This window comes from Anser anser (genome assembly GCF_964211835.1).
Source record: "Anser anser genome assembly, chromosome: Z".
In the NCBI taxonomy this organism is placed as follows: Eukaryota; Metazoa; Chordata; class Aves; order Anseriformes; family Anatidae; genus Anser; species Anser anser.
In genome coordinates, this window is record NC_139723.1 from 60,057,955 (window position 1) to 60,077,768 (window position 19,814).

General features: G+C 38.8%; 1 protein-coding gene across 1 annotated transcript in view; it reads left to right on the forward strand.

Annotated features, from left to right (window-relative positions):
* Positions 1–17,379, forward strand: part of PGM5 (phosphoglucomutase 5) — an 87,020-nt gene extending 69,641 nt beyond the window's left edge. The window contains exons 10-11 of the mRNA XM_083816017.1: positions 255–389; positions 15,787–17,379. Coding sequence (XP_083672143.1) covers positions 255–389; positions 15,787–15,876 — 225 coding nt within the window. The 3' untranslated portion in view covers positions 15,877–17,379. The remainder of the gene's footprint in view (positions 1–254; positions 390–15,786) is intronic.
* Positions 17,380–19,814: the final 2,435 nt, after the last annotated feature.

The window sequence follows — 19,814 nt, forward strand, 5'->3', positions numbered from 1 at the left end:
TGTTTGTTTGTTTGTTTTTTTCCCTTTCTTAAATCTGCTCTCACAGAGGCATAAACAACATCACGTATTGGCTCAGTTCTGGCCAGCAGTGGGTCCCTTTGGAGCCGGATGAAACTGGCCCTTATCTAACATGGGGCAGCTTCTGGACTCTTCTCATGGAAGTCCCCCACTACTGAAACCTTGCCATGTAAACACAGTACATCTGTAAAAGGTATTGCCAACTTACATATGTGCCACTTATTCTTCTCCCATAGGGCTTGCGGATTATTTTTTCAGATGCTTCCAGGCTCATCTTCAGAATGAGTGCTTCTAGCCATGTGAGAGCTACTCTCCGGATCTATGCAGAGAGTTATGAGAAGGATCCTAGCCAACACAATAAGGAACCACAGGTAATGTAATAACACTGTAATAAGACCTGTAAAAATTGGCCATTTGTAATTGTCTGGAAGTCCAGCAGATGCCCGTAGGAGCCTGAAATACACTATCACTATTGTTTTGTGAAGTGCTAAACGCAAAATACCTGAGCATTGTGCCAAAACTGCTAAAAGTGCTCAGGAAGCATCACTAGATCTGTGTTTCATTTGGGAAAGCCGCTTCTTGATCTTGGAAAGGAAATATCAGGGATACAATGAGAGACTGAAGAATTTACATTAGTTATAATGATACAGATTGAAGTGTAAAAGGATATTTTGAAAATAGGATAATTTGGAAAGAAGATATTTTGGAAATCATCAGTTCAGTGAGGATCATTGAAGCAGAGAGCCAAAGAGTAAAAAGGAAAGAAGTGCTATGTGAATATTCATGCATTCAGTCAGTCAGTCCAGACAACTCTAGAAAATATCACACCCAGAGAAATCCCATTTTTTGTTTAAAATGCATGTGTTAGTGGTTTAAGTGGAATGCCAGAAAGACAGTGACATCTAAAGCACCAAATATTGCCTTAACTTTGAAGGGTATATTGGCTTTATTCAAGTCTTTTAATGCTATCTTTTCACATCTATGTAATTTACTAAACTCATAATCATAGAAGTCCTGGGTTAGTCCTGGATTTTACTATGTACTGTCACTTGTGCTAGCGTGACTCGACTCTCATTCATGGCCTGTGGAAGAAGCATAGAGGGTGTCCTTTTTGCTCTGAAAGGTTTTGCAGACCTACTTAATTGCACTGCAACCACTGATAGGCTGCTCGCATCTGGAGATGGTCTAGAAAAAGAATAAGCAGGTTGGGATGATGAAAATGGAGCTGCTTAAAACTGATTTGCTGGGACATGAAGCAGAGCTGCAGATGTAACTGCCAAGTCAGTTCCTAGCAAGAGATTGTTGGATACTTGAATATGTGCTGTGGAAGGGTTGCTTAATACTTGTTCTGTTCTTGTACTCTAAGTATCCAGTGTGCCACTCTCAGACAGGATACTGGTTTAGATGGACCCATTTTATGCTGGTGGGAATAGTAGTGAAGCTTTAGGTGCCTTGAGTAGTTTCAGGGCTCTTAGAGAGGAGAGGGCATGTGTTCTGCATCTCAGCTTTTTCCTTGACAGCTACTTGTTTTCATACAATTCCAAACAATTTCATGCATCACCTCAGCCTGTAGAATCAGATGTGCCTTGCTTCCTTTGTAGCTCCTCTAGTGTGAGGTCCATTTTCCAGATTAAGGAGCATTAATCCAGCAGTTACAGGTTTTCTGTCCAAGAAAAGTTTCTATCCAAGTGTCTCTTGGCTTGACCTAGAACTTGTCACTGTGGTCCTGCTGGCAATCAGTGGACCTGACTTGTGGATTGAATTCCCAGTTTGACCTTGGACCTGTCTCATTGCCATCAGATTGTCTGTTGATCTGGGCTGTCAGTTGAACCTTGGCACAATTTCTGTGTCTGTCATGCTTGCCTGATTTGGGTAATGTGGACCTGAGCCCTGCCCTGCCAGCCTATGTTGCTGTCCCTGGCACTGAGGGAGCAGCCAGCCTTTGCAGCCTCCTGACAGTATCTGTCTTGTTCGTGATGCTTCCATCTCCTTCTGTCACCCCCAGCTTGACTCTTCCATAAGTCTTCCTTCAGCCCTGCCATGCAGGTAACTAATCTATGCCCGATTCTGCCCTCGGTGCAGCTCTCTGAATCCATTGGGACATTAGGGATACTTCTTTGCAGTAGGGTCTGAAGGTTAGTTTTATCACGGGTGCTGTCAGAGCAAACTGATGACTTTCTGACAGACTTCTGGAGAGGAGAGTCCCCCTCTGCTCATAACTGCTGGAATGGGGAAGAAGAAACTTCTTCACACATCACATTGACAGAATGTTTTTTTATATTTAATTCATTTGAAGTGAGTGTATATGTAACACACTTCCCAATTATAGCAATCGCCACAGGTTTTCATCTGGAATCACAAGGAACACTCAACACTCCAACCTCTGTTTTCTGTGCTTGTAGATAATTTTCCTAATTGTGTGACGACATTCTGAGGCAGGACTAGCAGTTTTAGTACATGTTTATGTAATAGCTAACACAACAGGAATTTCAAGGGCTGAGATGTCTGAGTGATAAGAGCTGAGGAATGAGTTTTAGTCCTTCAAGAGGTTTTTTATTTTTTTCACTCAGTTTTTGTAAGTGTTGTATTCTGAGTTATATATTTTAAAAATTTAATTAATTTTCAGGCAGGTTGTCTGGGGATCACTTACTTAGGGTATCCCAGGCATTCCTTGCAAGGAGGGTACACTTAGGAAGTATGGATGCCTGAGTCTAAACAGTGTAGGGATTCCTTGTAAGGGAAAGACTTGCAGCTGTCCAAGAATTATCTTACATCACAACCAGACTCTTTCCTAGGAAGACAGAAGGTTGAGAGTAAGTTTCATTACAATCCAGAAGACAGCTAAACCAATTAGTAATATAAATTATGTATCCACCTCTCAGATTTTTCCATCTCAACCACATGTTATGAAATAAAACAAGAGAGGACTGAGGATGTGTAATGAAAGAATGGATAAGCTTTTAGCTCATAATAAATAAAAAGCCTGTATTTGAAGTCCCATGTAGTTTTGTATTAATGACTAGAATGCAAATGCAAATTTCCACAAACATAAGTACATCCCTGCCTGTGGCAGGGAGATTGGAGTTAGATGATCTTTAAGGTCCCTTCCAACCCAAGCCATTCTGTGATTCTATGATAAGTGTTATGAAATCCTTTTGAACCCTAGGGGAATGTTTGGCATTGTTTCTTTATCAGATTCCTACCATAAAATTAGTGAGTTTCTTTTTATGTTATTAAACAATTGTCTATCAGAAGTGTAAAAGTGCTTCAATTTCTCCAGATATTTTGCAGATCCAAAGGTGGGTCTGGAGATGGGCACACCCATGGAGTTGCTCAGGCAGGAACTAGCACCACTGGGGGGGAGCTGAAATTGGCCCTGTGTGCACTTGGACAGGGTACAGGGGAAGTCCTCAGCGGAGATGGTCAGGATCAGTAAGCCTTCTCAGTGTCCTCAGGGATTTTAGAGTCTGGTCTTTTTTTCAAAACACCAAAAGCATCTGTTACTCCTAGAGACAGAAAAAAAGCCTGTACATCTTTTTCTATACATGTTCCAGAGCTTTTCTGATTGTTACATTTCTGTCTGTTTATCCAAGATACTCACTAGTGAACTGGTAATTCCAGGGGAAGAAATGGCATTACCTTGAAACTTGCTGCAGGAGCTTTACTGCACAGTGAAGACAGGTAGATGTTTTAACATTCAGACAACCTTAGGAAATACCTAGTCTTGTAGACATCCTTTTTATCTCTTGCCATGTGCAAAATGCTGGGACAAATAGTCATTCCAGCTTGATTAATGCGATGAATTCGTCATCTAGTTTCTCATTGTATATAGCACAGTTCCCACTGCTCCTCTTTCCTTGCCCTGGCTGGTTACATTGCCACCAGCAGTGGGGCATTATGAACTTCAGGGTCATAGATTGTATCCCACAGGCATATAGAATCATGGAATTATAGAACTGTAGAACCATTAAGGTTGGAAAAGACATCTAAGATGATCTAGTCCAACCTTCAATCTAACATTGCCAAGTCCATCATTAAACCATGTCACTAAGCTCTACATCTCATCCTGTCATAAGATTAAAAGGAATTATCACAGAATCACAGAACAGCTGAGGTTGGAAGGGACCTCTGAAGGTCATCTAGTACATCTACAGGTCTTTTGAAGACTTCCAGGAATGGTGACTCAATTACTTTTCTGGGCAACCTGTTCCAATACTTCACAACCCTTTCAGTGAAGAAGTATTTCCTAGTATCCTACCTAAACCTCCCCTGGTGCAACTTAAGGCCATTTCCTCTTGTCTTATCATTTGGTGCTTGGGAGAAGAGACTGATCCCCACCTTGCTATAGCCTCCTTTCAGGTAATTGTAGAGCATGATAAGGTCTCCCCTGAGCCTCTTTTTCTTCAGGCTAAACAATCCCAGCTCCCTCAGCTCCTCAGCTGCTCCTCATAAGACTTGTTCTCTAGACTCCTTACCAGCCTTGTTGCTCTTCTTTGGACATACTCCAGCACCTTGATGTCCTTCTTGTAGTGAGGGGCACAACGCTGAGCACAGTGCTCAAGGTGTGGCCTCACCAGAGCCAAGTACAGAGGGACAATCACTTCTCTAGTCCTGCTAGCCATGCTATTTCTGATACAAGCCAGGATGCTGTTGGCCTTCTTTGCCACCTGGGCACACTGCTGGCTCATGATCAGATGGCTATCAACAAATACCCCTGGGTCCCTTTCTGCCAGGCAGCTCTCCTCGAGTACTGTGTTCAGTTTTGGGCCCCTCACTACAAGAAGGACATCGAGGTACTTGAGTGAGTCCAGAGAAGGGCAATGAAGCTGGTGAGGGGTCTGGAGAACAAGTCTTATGAGGAGCGGCTTATGAGGGAGCTGGGATTGTTCAGCCTGGAGAAGAGGAGGCTCGGGGCGACCTTATCGCACTCTACAGGTTCCTTAAAGGAGGCTGTAGCGAGGTGGGGGTTGGTCTATTCTCCCATGTGCCTGGTGATAGGACAAGGGGGAATGGGCTAAAGTTGTGCCAGGGGAGGTTTAGGTTGGATATTAGGAAGAGCTTCTTTACCGAAAGGGTTGTTAGGCATTGGAATGGGCTACCCAGGGAGGTGGTTGAGTCACTGTCCCTGGAGGTCTGTAAAAGATGTTTCGATGCAGAGCTTAGTGAGATGGTTTAGTGGAGGACTTGCTAGTGTTAGGTCAGAGGTTGGACTCGGTGATCTTGGAGGTCTCTTCCAACCTAGATGATTCTGTGGTTCTGTGCCTCCTTCCCCAGCCTATAGTGTTGTGTGGGGTTGTTGTGCCTCAAGTGCAGGACCTGGCACTTGGCCTTGTTGAACTTCATACAGTTGGTCTCAGCCCATCGGTCCAGCCTATCCAGATCCTCCTGCAGAGCCCTCTTACCCTCGAGCAGATTGACACATGCACCTAACTTGGTGTTGTCTTCAAACTTACTGAGGGTGTGCTCGATCCCCTCATCCAGATCATTGATGAAGATAATGAAGAGAACTGGCCCCAGTACTGAGCCATGGGGGACTCCACTTGGGACCAGCCTTCAACTGGATTTAGCTCCATTCATGACTCTTTGGGCGTGGCCACCCAGCCAGCTTTTAACCCCACAAAGCGTACACCCATCCAAGCCAAGAGCAGCCAGTTTCTCCAGTAGAATGCTGTGGGAAATGGTGTCAAAAGCCTTTCTGAAGTCTAGATAAACAACATCCACAGTTTTCCCTCATCCACTGAGAGTATCATGCTGTTGCAGAAGGAGATCAGGTTCATCAAGCAGGACCTGCCTTTCATAAAATCATTCTGACTGGGCCTGATCGCTAGGTTGCCCCATATGACAGGTTTTGAGGGAATACGTGCATTTGATTTTAGGAGATTCTCATGACAGTACAAAAATAACAATATTTTTTTTCAGAAGAGCATTTGATAATCTTCAGTGGAGTATGTGGAAGAGAGTGAGTAGCAAGATTTTGTTACATTTGGGATAAATGCTTATTTTAGTCTAAGTATACCTGCTCTTTGTAATTGGCTAGGTGATGACATGTAAATTCTGTATCATTACATTGTGCCTGGAACAGCTGATGAGGAATAACACTGTTAGTTCCATACATTATATATTATAAAACAAAAAAATACATATTTGTTGCTTAAATGCTTAAGTAAACACATTGTTGCTTCTGCTTATTGGATCATCTTCTGTCAGTACCTTTTTTTTTTTTGTATTATTTTTAGATAGAGTTTGAAGATGGATTATTTTCATTGCCCTGTGTTTCTGCCTGTTGAAAATTCCAGTTGATTCTACTTCTTTGGATAATCATAACTCCTGAGATACTATTCAGTTTTCATTTCACTACAGCAAACAAGAAAATTAATCAAAATTTTCAAAAATAGGATTGCGACACCAGGTTGCTAACGCCCTCTCCCCCTCAAGTTTTGGTTGCTGTTACTGATAAACACAAAAGTACTATTTCCAAGTGCTGGTATTTTTCTGTAAGAAAAAGTATCCGTGAAAGTCTTATTCCGTCTTCACTGACATGTGTTATCCTTAGAGTGAATCTGTAAGGTGAAACTGTTCTGAGGGTATTCAGATCTCGCTAAAACTGATGTTCAAACATGGAGACTTACTACATACTTGACAAAACCTGAACTGGTGAAATCTGCTGTGGGAGGTAGAGCAACATAAAAGTATTTAATATTTTTTTTTACAGGTACTAGTACATTTACAAGTACATTTGTAATGCCTAAGAATTAAGGTACACAAATCTTTGTATCCAACAAATAATTTAGTATCAATTAGTAGTTTCTCTTCAGCTTGGCATTTGCTTTTTTTAAATCAGTAATTTAACACATTTTAGTGACTGACAGTGTCAAAAGAAAAGCAGGCTTTCCTGTGAAATTGTTATACTGTATTGTTAGAGTGGGATTAATCTCAGTTAACTGTATTCATCTAATTTAGTCTTTAGTACTCTGTCCCTAGTGAGTGAAAGCATCTCTAGAAGACAGTTCTACATATCCTGCAGTATCTAACCTTACATAGCCACCTGTGTTAGTCTGAGATAAATTGCTCCCTTCAAGTGGTTTTATCTCCTCTGACATTAGGAGGGGGTAGAAGGAGATAACTCAAAACAGATGCTATACTTTTTGGAGAGATGAATCTCACCTTTATTTTCATGTTCCAGGGAGAGTATCATCTCACTTCTCTTAAAATAATAAACCCATGCATTAAAACTATAACCCATTTTAGGACAGTTTGCAGTTCTTTGGGTATGTGACACTTGAATCTCTGTTTCACGCTATGCAACACATATGCATTTCAACCAATTGACTCAAATAACAGTGCCACTTTATGGCCTCTTCTACCAAGTCTGAGTTTCTTCCACCTGAATCTAAACGTGTTGAATACAAACATAAGCTCGGTCTTGATTCTGAATCAGCTGGGAAGAAATAAAAATGTTTTCTCTATCAGCAGTACTTCTCAATTGTTTTAATTGTTTTTAGTTATAATAACGCTGTACTGATTAAAGAATGAGGGGATTCTTAAAATGAAAGAATGGGGTAGAAATCTAGCAACAGATCAAGCTTTGTGTTAATTCAGGGTTTTTACTCAATTTCAGGTTTGCCTTACTGGTCTGGGCTCTGCCCACAGTAACTGTGCTTAGGACCAGCTCTGCTGGCCAGGTGATGGAGGAGTTTTGTGGTTCTCTAAACTAAAACCAAACCTCTGTGAAATTGATGAGTTTTGCCCTTGTGTGGTTCTGATGTTTGAGTGTTAATTTACCATGTATATCTGATCTTATCATTATTATTCAATAATCTGGAAAGCTGAAGCAGAAATCTTTTCTTGTTTTTTTTTTTTTTTTTGTAAGTTGATTTTCACAGATGCCCTTCATAAGCAAGGTGGCTATCCACAGGGTGTGATCAAAACCATTCCATGTTTAGTATAAATTGTTTCTCTAAATGTGAATGAAATCACCCATATTTAGTACAGCTGCAATTCCAATTGAATTTATTTTTCTTTATAATTTTAAAAGTCAAATAATGGGAATTTGGGAAAATTTCCCCCCAAAAGAAACCTCTTCTGTTAACTTTTTGTCACTTCTTATTGTGAAAGTAGGATATGATTTATGACATAAAATCAACAAGCTTGTTAAACATTTAGGACAGCTCAGTAGCCTTACTTATTCAGCCAAGTGTAATGATTCTTTGTGCGAAATGTTAGAAGATTGTGCATGAAAAGTTTTATATGCTTTTCTCTGTGTGTTGTTCATGTGTTCTGAACGAAGGCAAGGGCCAGACCTTGTTACCTTCCATTTCATCTGAATTCTTGGATAGACAAATTCGCAGTTTGGACAGACTATAATATTCTGTTCTAGGTGTAGAATCAGTAGCAGTAAATAGAAATGCTTGCGATGTTTTAGCATTACCTTGTATCTACACGATACCTAACTAGCCAGTCTTAGCATTGCTTGAGTGTCTTTGTTCTCTTTCCACTGTGACTCTTTTTCCCTCATTTGCAGTACCTAACATTTGCTTGTGGAGCAGCCATTACTGCATAAGAAGCAAGGGTGCTGTATGAGCAACACTTGTCCAGAATACAATTTGAAAAAAGATATATAACTATGCTTGATATCATCAAGTTTCAACTACTTGGAGAGTACTACAGTGTGTTTGTTTTGATAGCCAACAGAAAACCTGAGATACTCTGAAGTACTGTTTAGGATGCTTGAACTTGTGACTTTCATTTGGCACAATTTTGGTACCATGGGGCCACTTAAATGAGTTGTGCTCAAGTGAGGCTTTCTTCATACCTCATTGTGCTTCAGTTCTATCTATGTCTCCATGACTCTCAGAGGAAGAGCTGATTTTCAGGTCTCATGGCCTGCAAGTGTTTACTTTCCACCTTCAGAGCTTCTGTAAGAGCATTTTTGTAACTAGAGAGAAGCAAGGCTCATAAGGGCCTTTTGTTCCAATTCATATGTGGGCCAAACAGTAGTTATTAATGAATGTAAGGGTCACCCAAATGTTATTTTAGTAGCATCTTCATACAATTAATTGGTTAATACTTTCCACCTTGGAACAAATAAAGCATAGCCAACTGCTTGAACAACAACAGAAAAGTCCAAGGGAAAGTAGTAAAACATGCTAATGATTAGAAGTCCAAGGTCACAGGTAAATGCGAATATCTGTGGTCACTGCCTGCTCTATGATCAGTTCAAGGAAATTGGCAGAAGCAGCGTCATGATCACCTGGGAATTAAGGAGTGGTTACTCCATTTCCATGAGTAGTTCAGTTCCTCCTATAAGCCAGTATCAACAGAAATAAAAATCAGGAGTGATTAATGGTAAATGACTGTCAAGTTCTGTGCAAAAGTACATTAAAAACAATTTGCTGTCAGCATTTTAGAATCACAGTTTATAATTATGATGGCATCTGGTTCTATGCAGGCTAAAACAAAAGTATTTAAAACAATGCCCAACACTTTTCTAAAATGTGAATGTTCACCTTAAAATAGAATAACAGTCTGTTGCTGCTTCTTATCACTGGTGATGTACCTCATCACTGTATATTACTGAGAAGGCTGCTTTCTAGCTACCTTGGAACATATTATTTAAAAAGATGATTTCTTTAGCTTTCGTCAGTCAAATAGGCATCCAACTAGCAATTTCTGGAGTTTTATTGCTTTATAATAAACAACAAACTTCTATGTAAAGTCTTGGGCCTTTATGCATTGGAATAGTTCTTTGTATAAATTTAATAGGGTTAGTAGCTATGCTAAATCAAACGCAGATGAAGATCTAGAGATGAGTAGATGAATGGGCACAAAGAACTAAAATATGAGTTTTTTTGACCTTTAAATTCATTTATAGCTTTGTTTTACAGATCAACTCGTTCCCAATTTATGGATCCCAACAGATGGTTAATATCTGCTTGTCCTTTTTCTAGCCACCTGGATACGTTATCAAACTTGGATAAGATCCAAACAGGAAGATTCATATACAAACACCAAAAATGAAATGACTCATTATGCAGAATTGTTTTGAATTGTTTTATTCATGAAAGCAGTGTTCCCTCCAACAACACAATTTTGCTGCTGTTGCAGACTAAACACCCTGGAAGCAGTGTAGTGAATAATCTGGATTGTTCTACATATTAACTAACCAGCTCTGTTTACAGTATGTTATGATTCATTACTTGAATTGCAATAGAAATAAATAGGTGTTGTCATAGACCCATTCAGTCCATATGAAGTACTCCTTAACTGGGATACAGTGAATCACAAATGCTACAATTACTGTAGCCAAAGTCTGTTGAATTAGGTACTAGTTATCTAAAGAATCAGTAGATTAACAGCAACCACACAGTGATTTTGGAGCAAGAGTTGTTTCATTGTGCTTTGCCAAAAAGACGTGCCAACTAAAAAAGTCATTGACATATAAAGTTTCTTCACCATCAAAGACTGAATTTCTGAAACAATTTTTGAATAGCAAATAGCAGAGGAAAAAATAAACTCATTTTCAGGTGGACCTTTGTAAGGACTTATATAAAAAATTGGGATTATATATGATTATATATATGTGGTGATTGTATAAAGGGATTGTTTATCACTCACAAACATAAGTTTGTCTCAGAGCACGGAACTGGAATCAATAACCTAGAAGCCCTTTTGCCCAATATTATTTAATAGAGATAAAATGAAAAGTTTCTATAGGGTTCTATCAAAATGTTCTTAACAACACCTATGCACAAGTGCAGTTCACTAGAGAGTTACTGCCTCTTCATTTATTTTTGAAGCATTAGGTCTTTTAGCATGCCTCTGGTTGGCTATTAAATGTACAGTATGGGTCAAAGAGTTCATATAAAGTTTTGCCTTTACTATTCATAGATTTTCTTTGAATGGATGTGGGATATGGAGATTTCCATCTGTTTGATCAAACTTCTGTGTGTATGCTATTTAAATAATTTAACGTCAAATTCTGCCTGAAGCTTTATAGTGAACAACTTTCACTCTAAGTTGGAACTGGACGGGGTAGTTTGTTTTCATGTTATCTTGGAAAAATATATCATGTGATAGTAATTATAAAATATTTCCTGAATCAAGGAAGCAAGTTCATTAAACCTAAGCTTCAATCTGAGCTCTTTGGGTATGCTAGAAAAGAACTGATCTGTTGCAAACATATATATTTCCAAGCACCGCTCTGGATACATTTTCCTCCTGTCTTTTTTATGCCTCATGCATGCCTTTCTCTACTGCTTGGGACAGAACAGCTGGCCTCATGGCCCTTTTTATTGCTTTATTAGAGTTAGCAAGCAGTAGTTAATAGTCAGTAGAAGTAGCTAAATAGAGATGGCAGTTCCCTTTTCCCCGTATCACATGTAGCTTCATTGTAATGAGGTGGCCACCACCAGTGCTGTGGATGTTAGAGACCCAGTCAGTTTGTTCCATGATTAACCAGGTTATCCACATTGCTTAGATCTTTTAGGACTGGTGGCTGTAGCGTAAAATTTTCCAAATAATTCTGCTTTTTTTGGAATACAAGACCCAACAGCTATCTGTGCACCAGACGGGCACTCTGAGATGAGCTGTGCGTTTACCCCATATGCAGGATATACAATATGGTGCCAGGCTGTGTGTTTAGTGCTGAGTGCTTGCTAATGCTGAGCTCACTTTGCAGTTGCTTTAGTCCATTCTATATGTCTCTTCCATCACTTAAGTGTTGCTTTGTAAGCGTATTGGTTTGATTTTCAAAATACATTACAGCCAAAGGAAAAGATCCTTCTGGTAAGTAAGGCCATCAAAACATGTTTGGGGGATTCCCCACTCTCTTCTGCCTTTCTTTTTCTGTTCCCTAAGTTAAAGTAAAACCGATTCTGCTGCCCCTGGTTAAGAAGGGGTAACAGCAGCTGTAAGCAGGCACATGAAACAAGGGAAAATGACATGGGAGCAGGGACAGGTAAGAAAGGAAGGAGTTATTTCATAACTCCTCTGTGTCCTTGTTCTTGGACTTAGAGCTATTTCAGTTACCCTGATCTCTGAGCTGCCTTCTTTATAATGTGTAAATGATGAGACGGACTTAGAACGAATTTAAGTGTTATGAGTGAAAAGGATTCCTATAAAGCTTCAAGGCTTATCATAATTTATAAAACAATAACAACACCTAGCAAGAACAGCTTTTGGTGACTTCAAAATAATCTGCAAGCATGTTTTTCTGAAGGCTACCTTGAGGAATTAGAAAACGACTTTAATTGATATTAAATCTGATAGACAAGCAGCTGAAGAGGTAGAATTTTGGATTTGACAGCAGTTTTTAGAAAGGGAGGATGCAAAGATGGAAAACACTTGGCACATCTGCTATCTTGGCAGAGCTCCAAATGTTAAACTATAGTCCTTCTTTGATGACTTCATGCTGTACTAACTGACTTGTTTATCTCTCTTTAATTTTGAGGCATTAAAAATTGTTCCAGGAAAGTGAATTCTTCTGGAACATGTAATACTGTGCCAGCTCTGCTTAGAAATCTGTAGCAAGGCATGAGCATTTGTTCTGAAATAATTACTGTCCAGAGTGTCCTTTTGGTTATTAGTAATTCAGGTGCCTAAATGCTTATATACCATGTAATAGTCACACAAGGCTTAGCTGATTGATGCTGGATCTTTGCCTCCAGCAGGGCATTCTTTTAATGAATGGCTAATTCAAATGGCTTTCCATTATCTCTCTCTGGTCCCAGAATTCAAGGAACAAATGGGGTAGTGCTTCATGTTTTACAAATGCCAGTATGTATACAAATAACTTGACCCCATGTTTTTATTATTACACCTTGCTTATTTGCTTGGGTACATTTAAAGCTGAGAAAGCCAAAAATAATGCTGGAGGACATGATGCTGTGTGCAAAATGCAGATCAATACAGGAAGAGAAGACAGAGCAAAAATTTGAGAACCATAAGAGAGTTGTAGTTACTTGTGTTCACTAAAATGCTTTGGGTCCTGTTGAAGTTATTACCATTCTCTGAGCTTTTTCTGCTTTATTTTTCCAAGATAAGATCTGCAGAATTCTTTTAACTGATGCAACTGGTCGGGCAACTTGTTTTTGAGACTTGCAGTGGGCTGAGAAAAGTGATTTTAAGACCTTATGGAAAATGTCCATGCCTAGACTATGTAAAACTCATCTATATTTGGTTTTCCCTAGCAAGACTGAAATTCAGCACAGACTAGGCAAGAGACTTGAGAGAAAAGATTCGTGAGCTTTCCAGGCAAAGTCTGAACAGATTATGATTTTGGCATCCGAATTGCACGATTTTTTGATGAAAGTTGGCAAGTTGTAACATGTACTGCACAGGTTTTAACAAGGTGTTTCTTGATGCTTGACCACCTGTATTGAGAAAAATGTTTGTCTAAAGCCAAAGTGCAGGCACCTGCTGACCTTTTAACATGCAATCAGGTACACTTCAGCCCTGCCTGAGCTTTTAATAAACTGGCTACATCATGGGACAAATCTTATCTAGAGCTTGACTAGGAGAAAGGTAGTTGAACAGAATTTTCTTACAAAGTCACAGAGAGCTAAAATACTACATCAACCAACCAGGAATAACACACTCAGACCATTCTGGTACTGATTATTCTCATGCAAAGTGCTTTGAATATTTTTTTGCCTTACGTTAGATAGCTGCATGTTTGAAGCATTTCCTCATATGAATAATTATCCTTAATTATCCTAGTTTCTTTTTTTTAGCGGTATAGCTTCTATTTGTTCTTACAAAACAAAAGAGTTTTTTTTTTTTTTCTGGTTAAAGTCACTAGTTCTGCTAATTTACAGTTCTATTCTTAAATATTGCATAGAGTATAACATTTTATATCTTACAAATAGTTTATAAGGAATAAATATGTTATAAACTTAGAGAGTGATTGCAATTGCAAGTTGACCTGACAATAGAAAGGTTTTAGAACTTCTCAAGTAAAATGAGCATTTGGAAAATATTTTTGAATCAATATCTCTTTAAGATAGTATCTTTAAGAAGTCTTTATAGGTTTATGTTAACTATAAATGCCTGCTGTCTGGGATTTATATTTTGCAACTGAAATGTAAACTGTTCGTTGCAGAGATAAGGAGTTTTTAAAAGGCATATGCAGCTCTTGTTCCTTGTTCTGCTCTGCTTTTGCTATTCCAAAAAGAATGCACTTTTTTAACATCTGCAGGATGAAGAAAGTGTGGTTAAATTGAAGTATGAGAGGACAGAACTAAAATAGGCTTTTCACTTTTGACAAGTGTGATTATAAGAAGCAGAATATTTTAATGGTAATTGGAACCACTTGGCAAAACAACAGCAGCTAAAATGTTTACGTAAATGGGTGTCACATAAACTGATTTGATTTTGTTTTTTTTGTTCAAAGCACTGGGTAGACCTTTGTTTTTCTTCTTGTTTCTTCAGAGTAAATTAGTTGATTGAGAAATGAGGGTCAAGTATAGCTAGTTCAGTAGGATTTTTTGTTAAATTTTCCCGTGCTTTTTAGCTTAGATATGGAAGAAGGTTCTCAGGAGAGTGCCAGACAGTGTTCAGATGCTTCATTCTTTCAGTTTTCCTTAATCCATGGTGCAGGAAAGAAGGAACGACATGGTCCAGACCCTATAAATTGGCACATTTTACTATTTATTTCTGCATGATTTGTCCACGAGGCGAATCCATGCTCCATGTGTTAATCTCTCTAAGCAAGTTTGACTTTAATGGGCTTGTATTCTGTTTAATCATTATTCAGTTGATAGATATCTACAAATGTGGAGGTTGTTGAATAATAATGTCAGACCACTCACACTTGTACACAGCTAAGTTTGATCATCAACTCTCTTGATAGTGGCATGCTTGGTGTTGTATCATGACTCTGCCTGCACAGTTAATTTGTCTCCCCACTCTACCATTTAACCATCTGACCATTTGCATCAATAAAGCAAATCATACTATCAGAAACTGTTAGGTGAAAAACTGATTTAAAGAATTAATTATATTAAGCTTGTAAAAAGATATCTGTTAAGCTCTTCAGAGTCACAGATTTGATTTGATTTTTAAACCTGACAGGCTTAAAGACAGAATGTAGTTTATTTGAGACAGGGGAAAAATAATTTTTGAGTGTCAGAAAATTAAAATCCTAGTTAGGCAATAAAATATATAATTCTCTTAATATATGTTTTTCTACAAAACTCAGCTCTGCCAGTTTAACTTTCCGTATCATATAATTAACTGAGAGAAGATTTAGTTGTCATTTGAAAAATCGTGTTTTACTTGGTTTTCGTATTGTACTATCACAGCTGTTATCTGCACTTACACATATGGGCGGTTTCATACATAAAAACATTTAGTAAGGTCAGTAGCCTGAAACTTGAGAGTTCATGCTGCTTCTGTGGCTTTTATCCTGTTTAATATATCACTCGTCAGAACAGAAATAATTCTGCATATGTTATTTCTAACTGTTTTGTACAGCAGATTTCAGAAGAGCTCCACAATTCCTGTTACACTGAGACATTGCCATTTTGGTATATTTACTGGTTTCTCTTTTATGCGCATCTTAGGTATTTATAATGTAAAACTTCACAAAACGGCATGATATTGTGGTGTATCAAGTACAACAACACAGTGTAAATGCATAAGATTTTTTGTTATAATTGCGTTTAATAATTGACTATTATGTAATGCTACAGTAAAGAGGGGAATAGATAAATATAAGCTGTCTCTTGATATTTCTGCTCTATGTAATCCATTGCATTTCTTCCTCTTCAGGCTGTGCTGAGTCCTCTTATAGCAATCGCACTGAAAATATCTCAGATTCATGAGAGGACAGGGCGAAAGGGACCCACTGTCATCACCTGAAGCCACAGAGGATTGTTAAACCAGGGCCAAAGGAGGAACAGCAAGGAAGAGACGGGACCTTGCTGAAACATTTTAGCTGTTTGTGCCTTGTATGATTTTAAAACTTTTTGTGGGGATAGAGGGAGGTGGGAAGAAAAATTCAATATGATATTGAGCATATTCAGTTGCATCGATCTCCAAAGACAGTCGTGTATTGACTTCTTTGTTTTACCTGCAATATCTTTATTTCAGATAGCAATATAACCACAGAAAAGGCCTTAACTCTCAAATGTTGCCAGCAATGTTACAGAAAAGGCAAACTGCTTATTTTTGAATGCTATTATAAAGGTTGGGGGAATTTCAGTTAAGGAGAGAGGAGGAGAGGTTGCAAAACACAGACATGTTTGGTGAATATTGTTTGTGATTCTTATCTTATTGTTGGTTTATGGAGACACACAAAGCAAGTCTGGGGCTTAAGAGCTTTATACTAAACTTTGCAAAGGGTGTGTTTCCTAACCTGACACCACTTCTCCTCACCAGTCTCTCCCATTGCTCACAAATACACGCTGGCAGCAGTGTTGTGTACACACTTGCACATGCTCCTAAAGAAAGGGTCATCCTATGTTTTTTTTTTACCCCTGCTTTTAAAGCATATCAGTGTGACCTGTGCCTTTACATCTTCCTGAATTTTGAGACTCTTTTTTTACCTCCAGAGGGAAGCAGTTGTGCTATAAAAGCTGATTGTGTCCTTCCAGCAATATGCTGGGTGTGGAATCTTGGCTGTCTTTTGCAGTATTCCTCATGTCAGCAGATAATATTGGTACTTACTGTGTTTGAAAGGTAAACATTGCAAGTTCAGCAGTTTTTCATGAAGAAGTTATTATGGAAGTTTTTTAAGTCTTTGGAGCAGTGACATTCTGCTTACCACAAAGCGGCAAGTCAGTTGTGTAGTGAAGAGGAAATGAAAACAAACACTAATGAATTAAATAGAAGTAACTTGTTTGATACACCAACTGGACTCAGCTTTTGTTAGATTCTATGTTACAGTAGATTATGAAATAAAAAGTTGGGGAGCGCAAAGAGAGAAGAGATGACCTGGCATAAATCTGAGAAGGACATTGGGGATACAGACATCAGCGTTTTTCTGCTTGTGAAGTGATATGGCAGTTCTAGCTACAGTACTGTGCTCTGAATAAGAACACAAACACTTTATGCATGTGACTTGTTTGAAAGCTTTGCTTCCTTGGGAACAGTGTGGTCACTTGTATCATTTGTCAAGGTGGCTTTGTGCAACTTGCCTCTTTGCAGTGCGTTCCAATTCATTGTGGTTGTCAAATTTTAGTGCAATTTATATAACATTGCAGCGAAGGAAATTGTTTTATTTCTTTCAACACTTCTGTCAAAAAATTTCTATGACACTGAATACACAATAAAGAGGTATGCTGTATTTCTGTCTTCATATGCAATTGTTAACAAGACACACTGCACTTTCAAGCATCCTAATAAAACTGTCTTTAATACAAATACACTATCTACTTAATTGACTCTAAACAGACGAGGCACTCATGTTTTCACAAAGCATCTCACCTTTCTATTAAGCGTTCCTGTAAGCCAAAAGAAATTGTAAGGCTTCAGTTCTTTTTCTACAGACTTTTTTTTTGGAGAAGACCATGGCGTTCTCACATACTTTGGACATATTTTGAATGTAAGAATCATCATCTTTAGAGAAGAATTGTTTAACTATTCTTTCAGTTTTCCTATAAATCAAACTCCTCTAGGTGCAGGCTAGTGAGTTCCTAACTGTAGTGTATTACAGGTGGTCAAGCATAGACTTACTCCAGATAATGACATTTAAATTCAAATTACTGTGCTGCATGGATGGATGTTTTGACAGGGACAGTCCAAGAACTTCTAAAATCTCTTAAATGTTCTCTGAAAATGTAATCATTTTTGATCACATGGTAATCGGATCATACTCATGCTTTTATCAGAAAGTTACCGGAGCACTAGCTGCAGTAGATGGCAGTCTGCTTTCATGAAGGCAGCCTTTGTGAACAAAGGGTATGCTTCAGAAGTTCTGTACTGACTTTGTTCAGAAACAATAGTTTTGCCTCAGTACTGAAATGGAGAAAAAGACTGTTTGTGTGTGACTTGAAATAACTGTCAAACAAAACCAGCCTAACCCCAAATCCAAATCCACTCACCATCCCTTTTTAATGATGATTGGCAATGTTGATAAAATGTAACAAATTGCTTTTCTGGGCAAGAAGTTGCATATAACTTTGCAAGGCTGAAGTACAGGGTATATCTTTAAATCTAATGTCTTTGGGGAAGGACTGTAGCCATTATCTCAAAGTGTGCTGTGTTTGCTCAGGTCTTTTACTTATTCATGTAAGAGATGAATGGTTGGATATTTATATGAGGGAAAGGAGCAACATACACATGCTCACACAAAGATGCAAGGCTCCTAAAACAGCATATAAATCTAGCAGAGAGAAAACTATTATTAATAATATCTGTCTTATCACAGTGTCTGAGGTTTTTGATGGAGACCTAGACCCCTTTGTTGCTATTATTGAAGTAGCAGTTTTATCAGGTCTGGAAATTGCAAGGTTCCCATGTTGTTTGTGATTTTGCTAGCATTGACAGGTACAGTAATTCTGTCTTCAAAACCACGATTTTTTCTGCACCCATTGATAGAAAGATATTCTGGCAACACAATGGAGAAAAGGGAGGAGTTCACAGACACCAGTGAGAAAAACTATTTCAAGGTATATTAGCAGAGGGGCTAACCAAGATGGGGCTTGGGTGGGTCCCATGAATAAAGAAAGAGGCAACGGGTAGAGGAGAGGACTAGGAAAGCACAGATTGCTGGATTCCACTGAAAACAGAGAGAGATGATAAAAAATGCTAATAGCACGACAATGGGTTTGAGAGATGGAAAGAGAGAGAAAGGAAATAGATACAAGGGAGCATAATTTAAGAATGATATAATAAGATGCAATATTAAAGAAAATTGTAATCTCATCCATTTATTGACAGTGTATTGTAGTAATTACTGTCATGATCTAAGATACATAGTCTTCACTGGGGGGAAATAAAGCCAACTTTGGAACAGTATAAAATGGTGACTGACATAACTTTAACAGTTTACAAATCACAATAGCTAAGACTGAATTACTGAAAACAATAGGAGACTGTAGTGCACATGTGACTGGAAGCAACAAATTGTTTTGAGCAGTCTCAAGGGAGGAGCATGGTTGTAGCTTTTTACTGTACAGACTACTAGCATCTGCTCTTCAGCATCATGTGGTTTGAGCTAAGTCATAAAATACAAGCAAATTTACCACCTAGCACAGCTGAATGGTTATTGCATTTTCCCTTGGGAGCGGTGGCCTCCTGTAAAAGAGTTAGTGGCAGGATGAAAAGCACTTTGTGTTCAGAGACAACTTGGATGGCAGCAGTGCTCACTAGAATCACAGAACTGTTGAGGGTGGAAGGGTCTATCCAGTCCATCGGGACTAGGATCAACTAGTGCACCCCTTGGCTCAGTGCAGGGCCAGGAAGAGCAGATTGCCCAGAGCTGTGTCCAGTCTGGTGTGGACTGTCTCCAAAGAAGGAGACACCACAACCTCTCTGGGTGACCTGTTGAAGTGTTCGACCACTGCCACAAAAAAAAAAACAGGCCAACAGAAACTTTCTTGACTGTTGTGATGGAGTTCTGTGTGTTTTAATTTGTGACTATTGCTTCATGCTGTCACCGGGCACCACTCAGAAGAGCTCCATTTTCTTCTTTGTCTCCTATCAGGTACTTATAAAAATTGACAAGATCCCACTAAACTTTCTCCAGGCTGAACACTCCCAGCTCTCTCAGCCTCTCCTCATAAGACAAATGCTCCAATCCCTTAATGATATTTGTGGCCTTTTTGCTGGAGGTACTCCAGTATGCCCATGTCTCT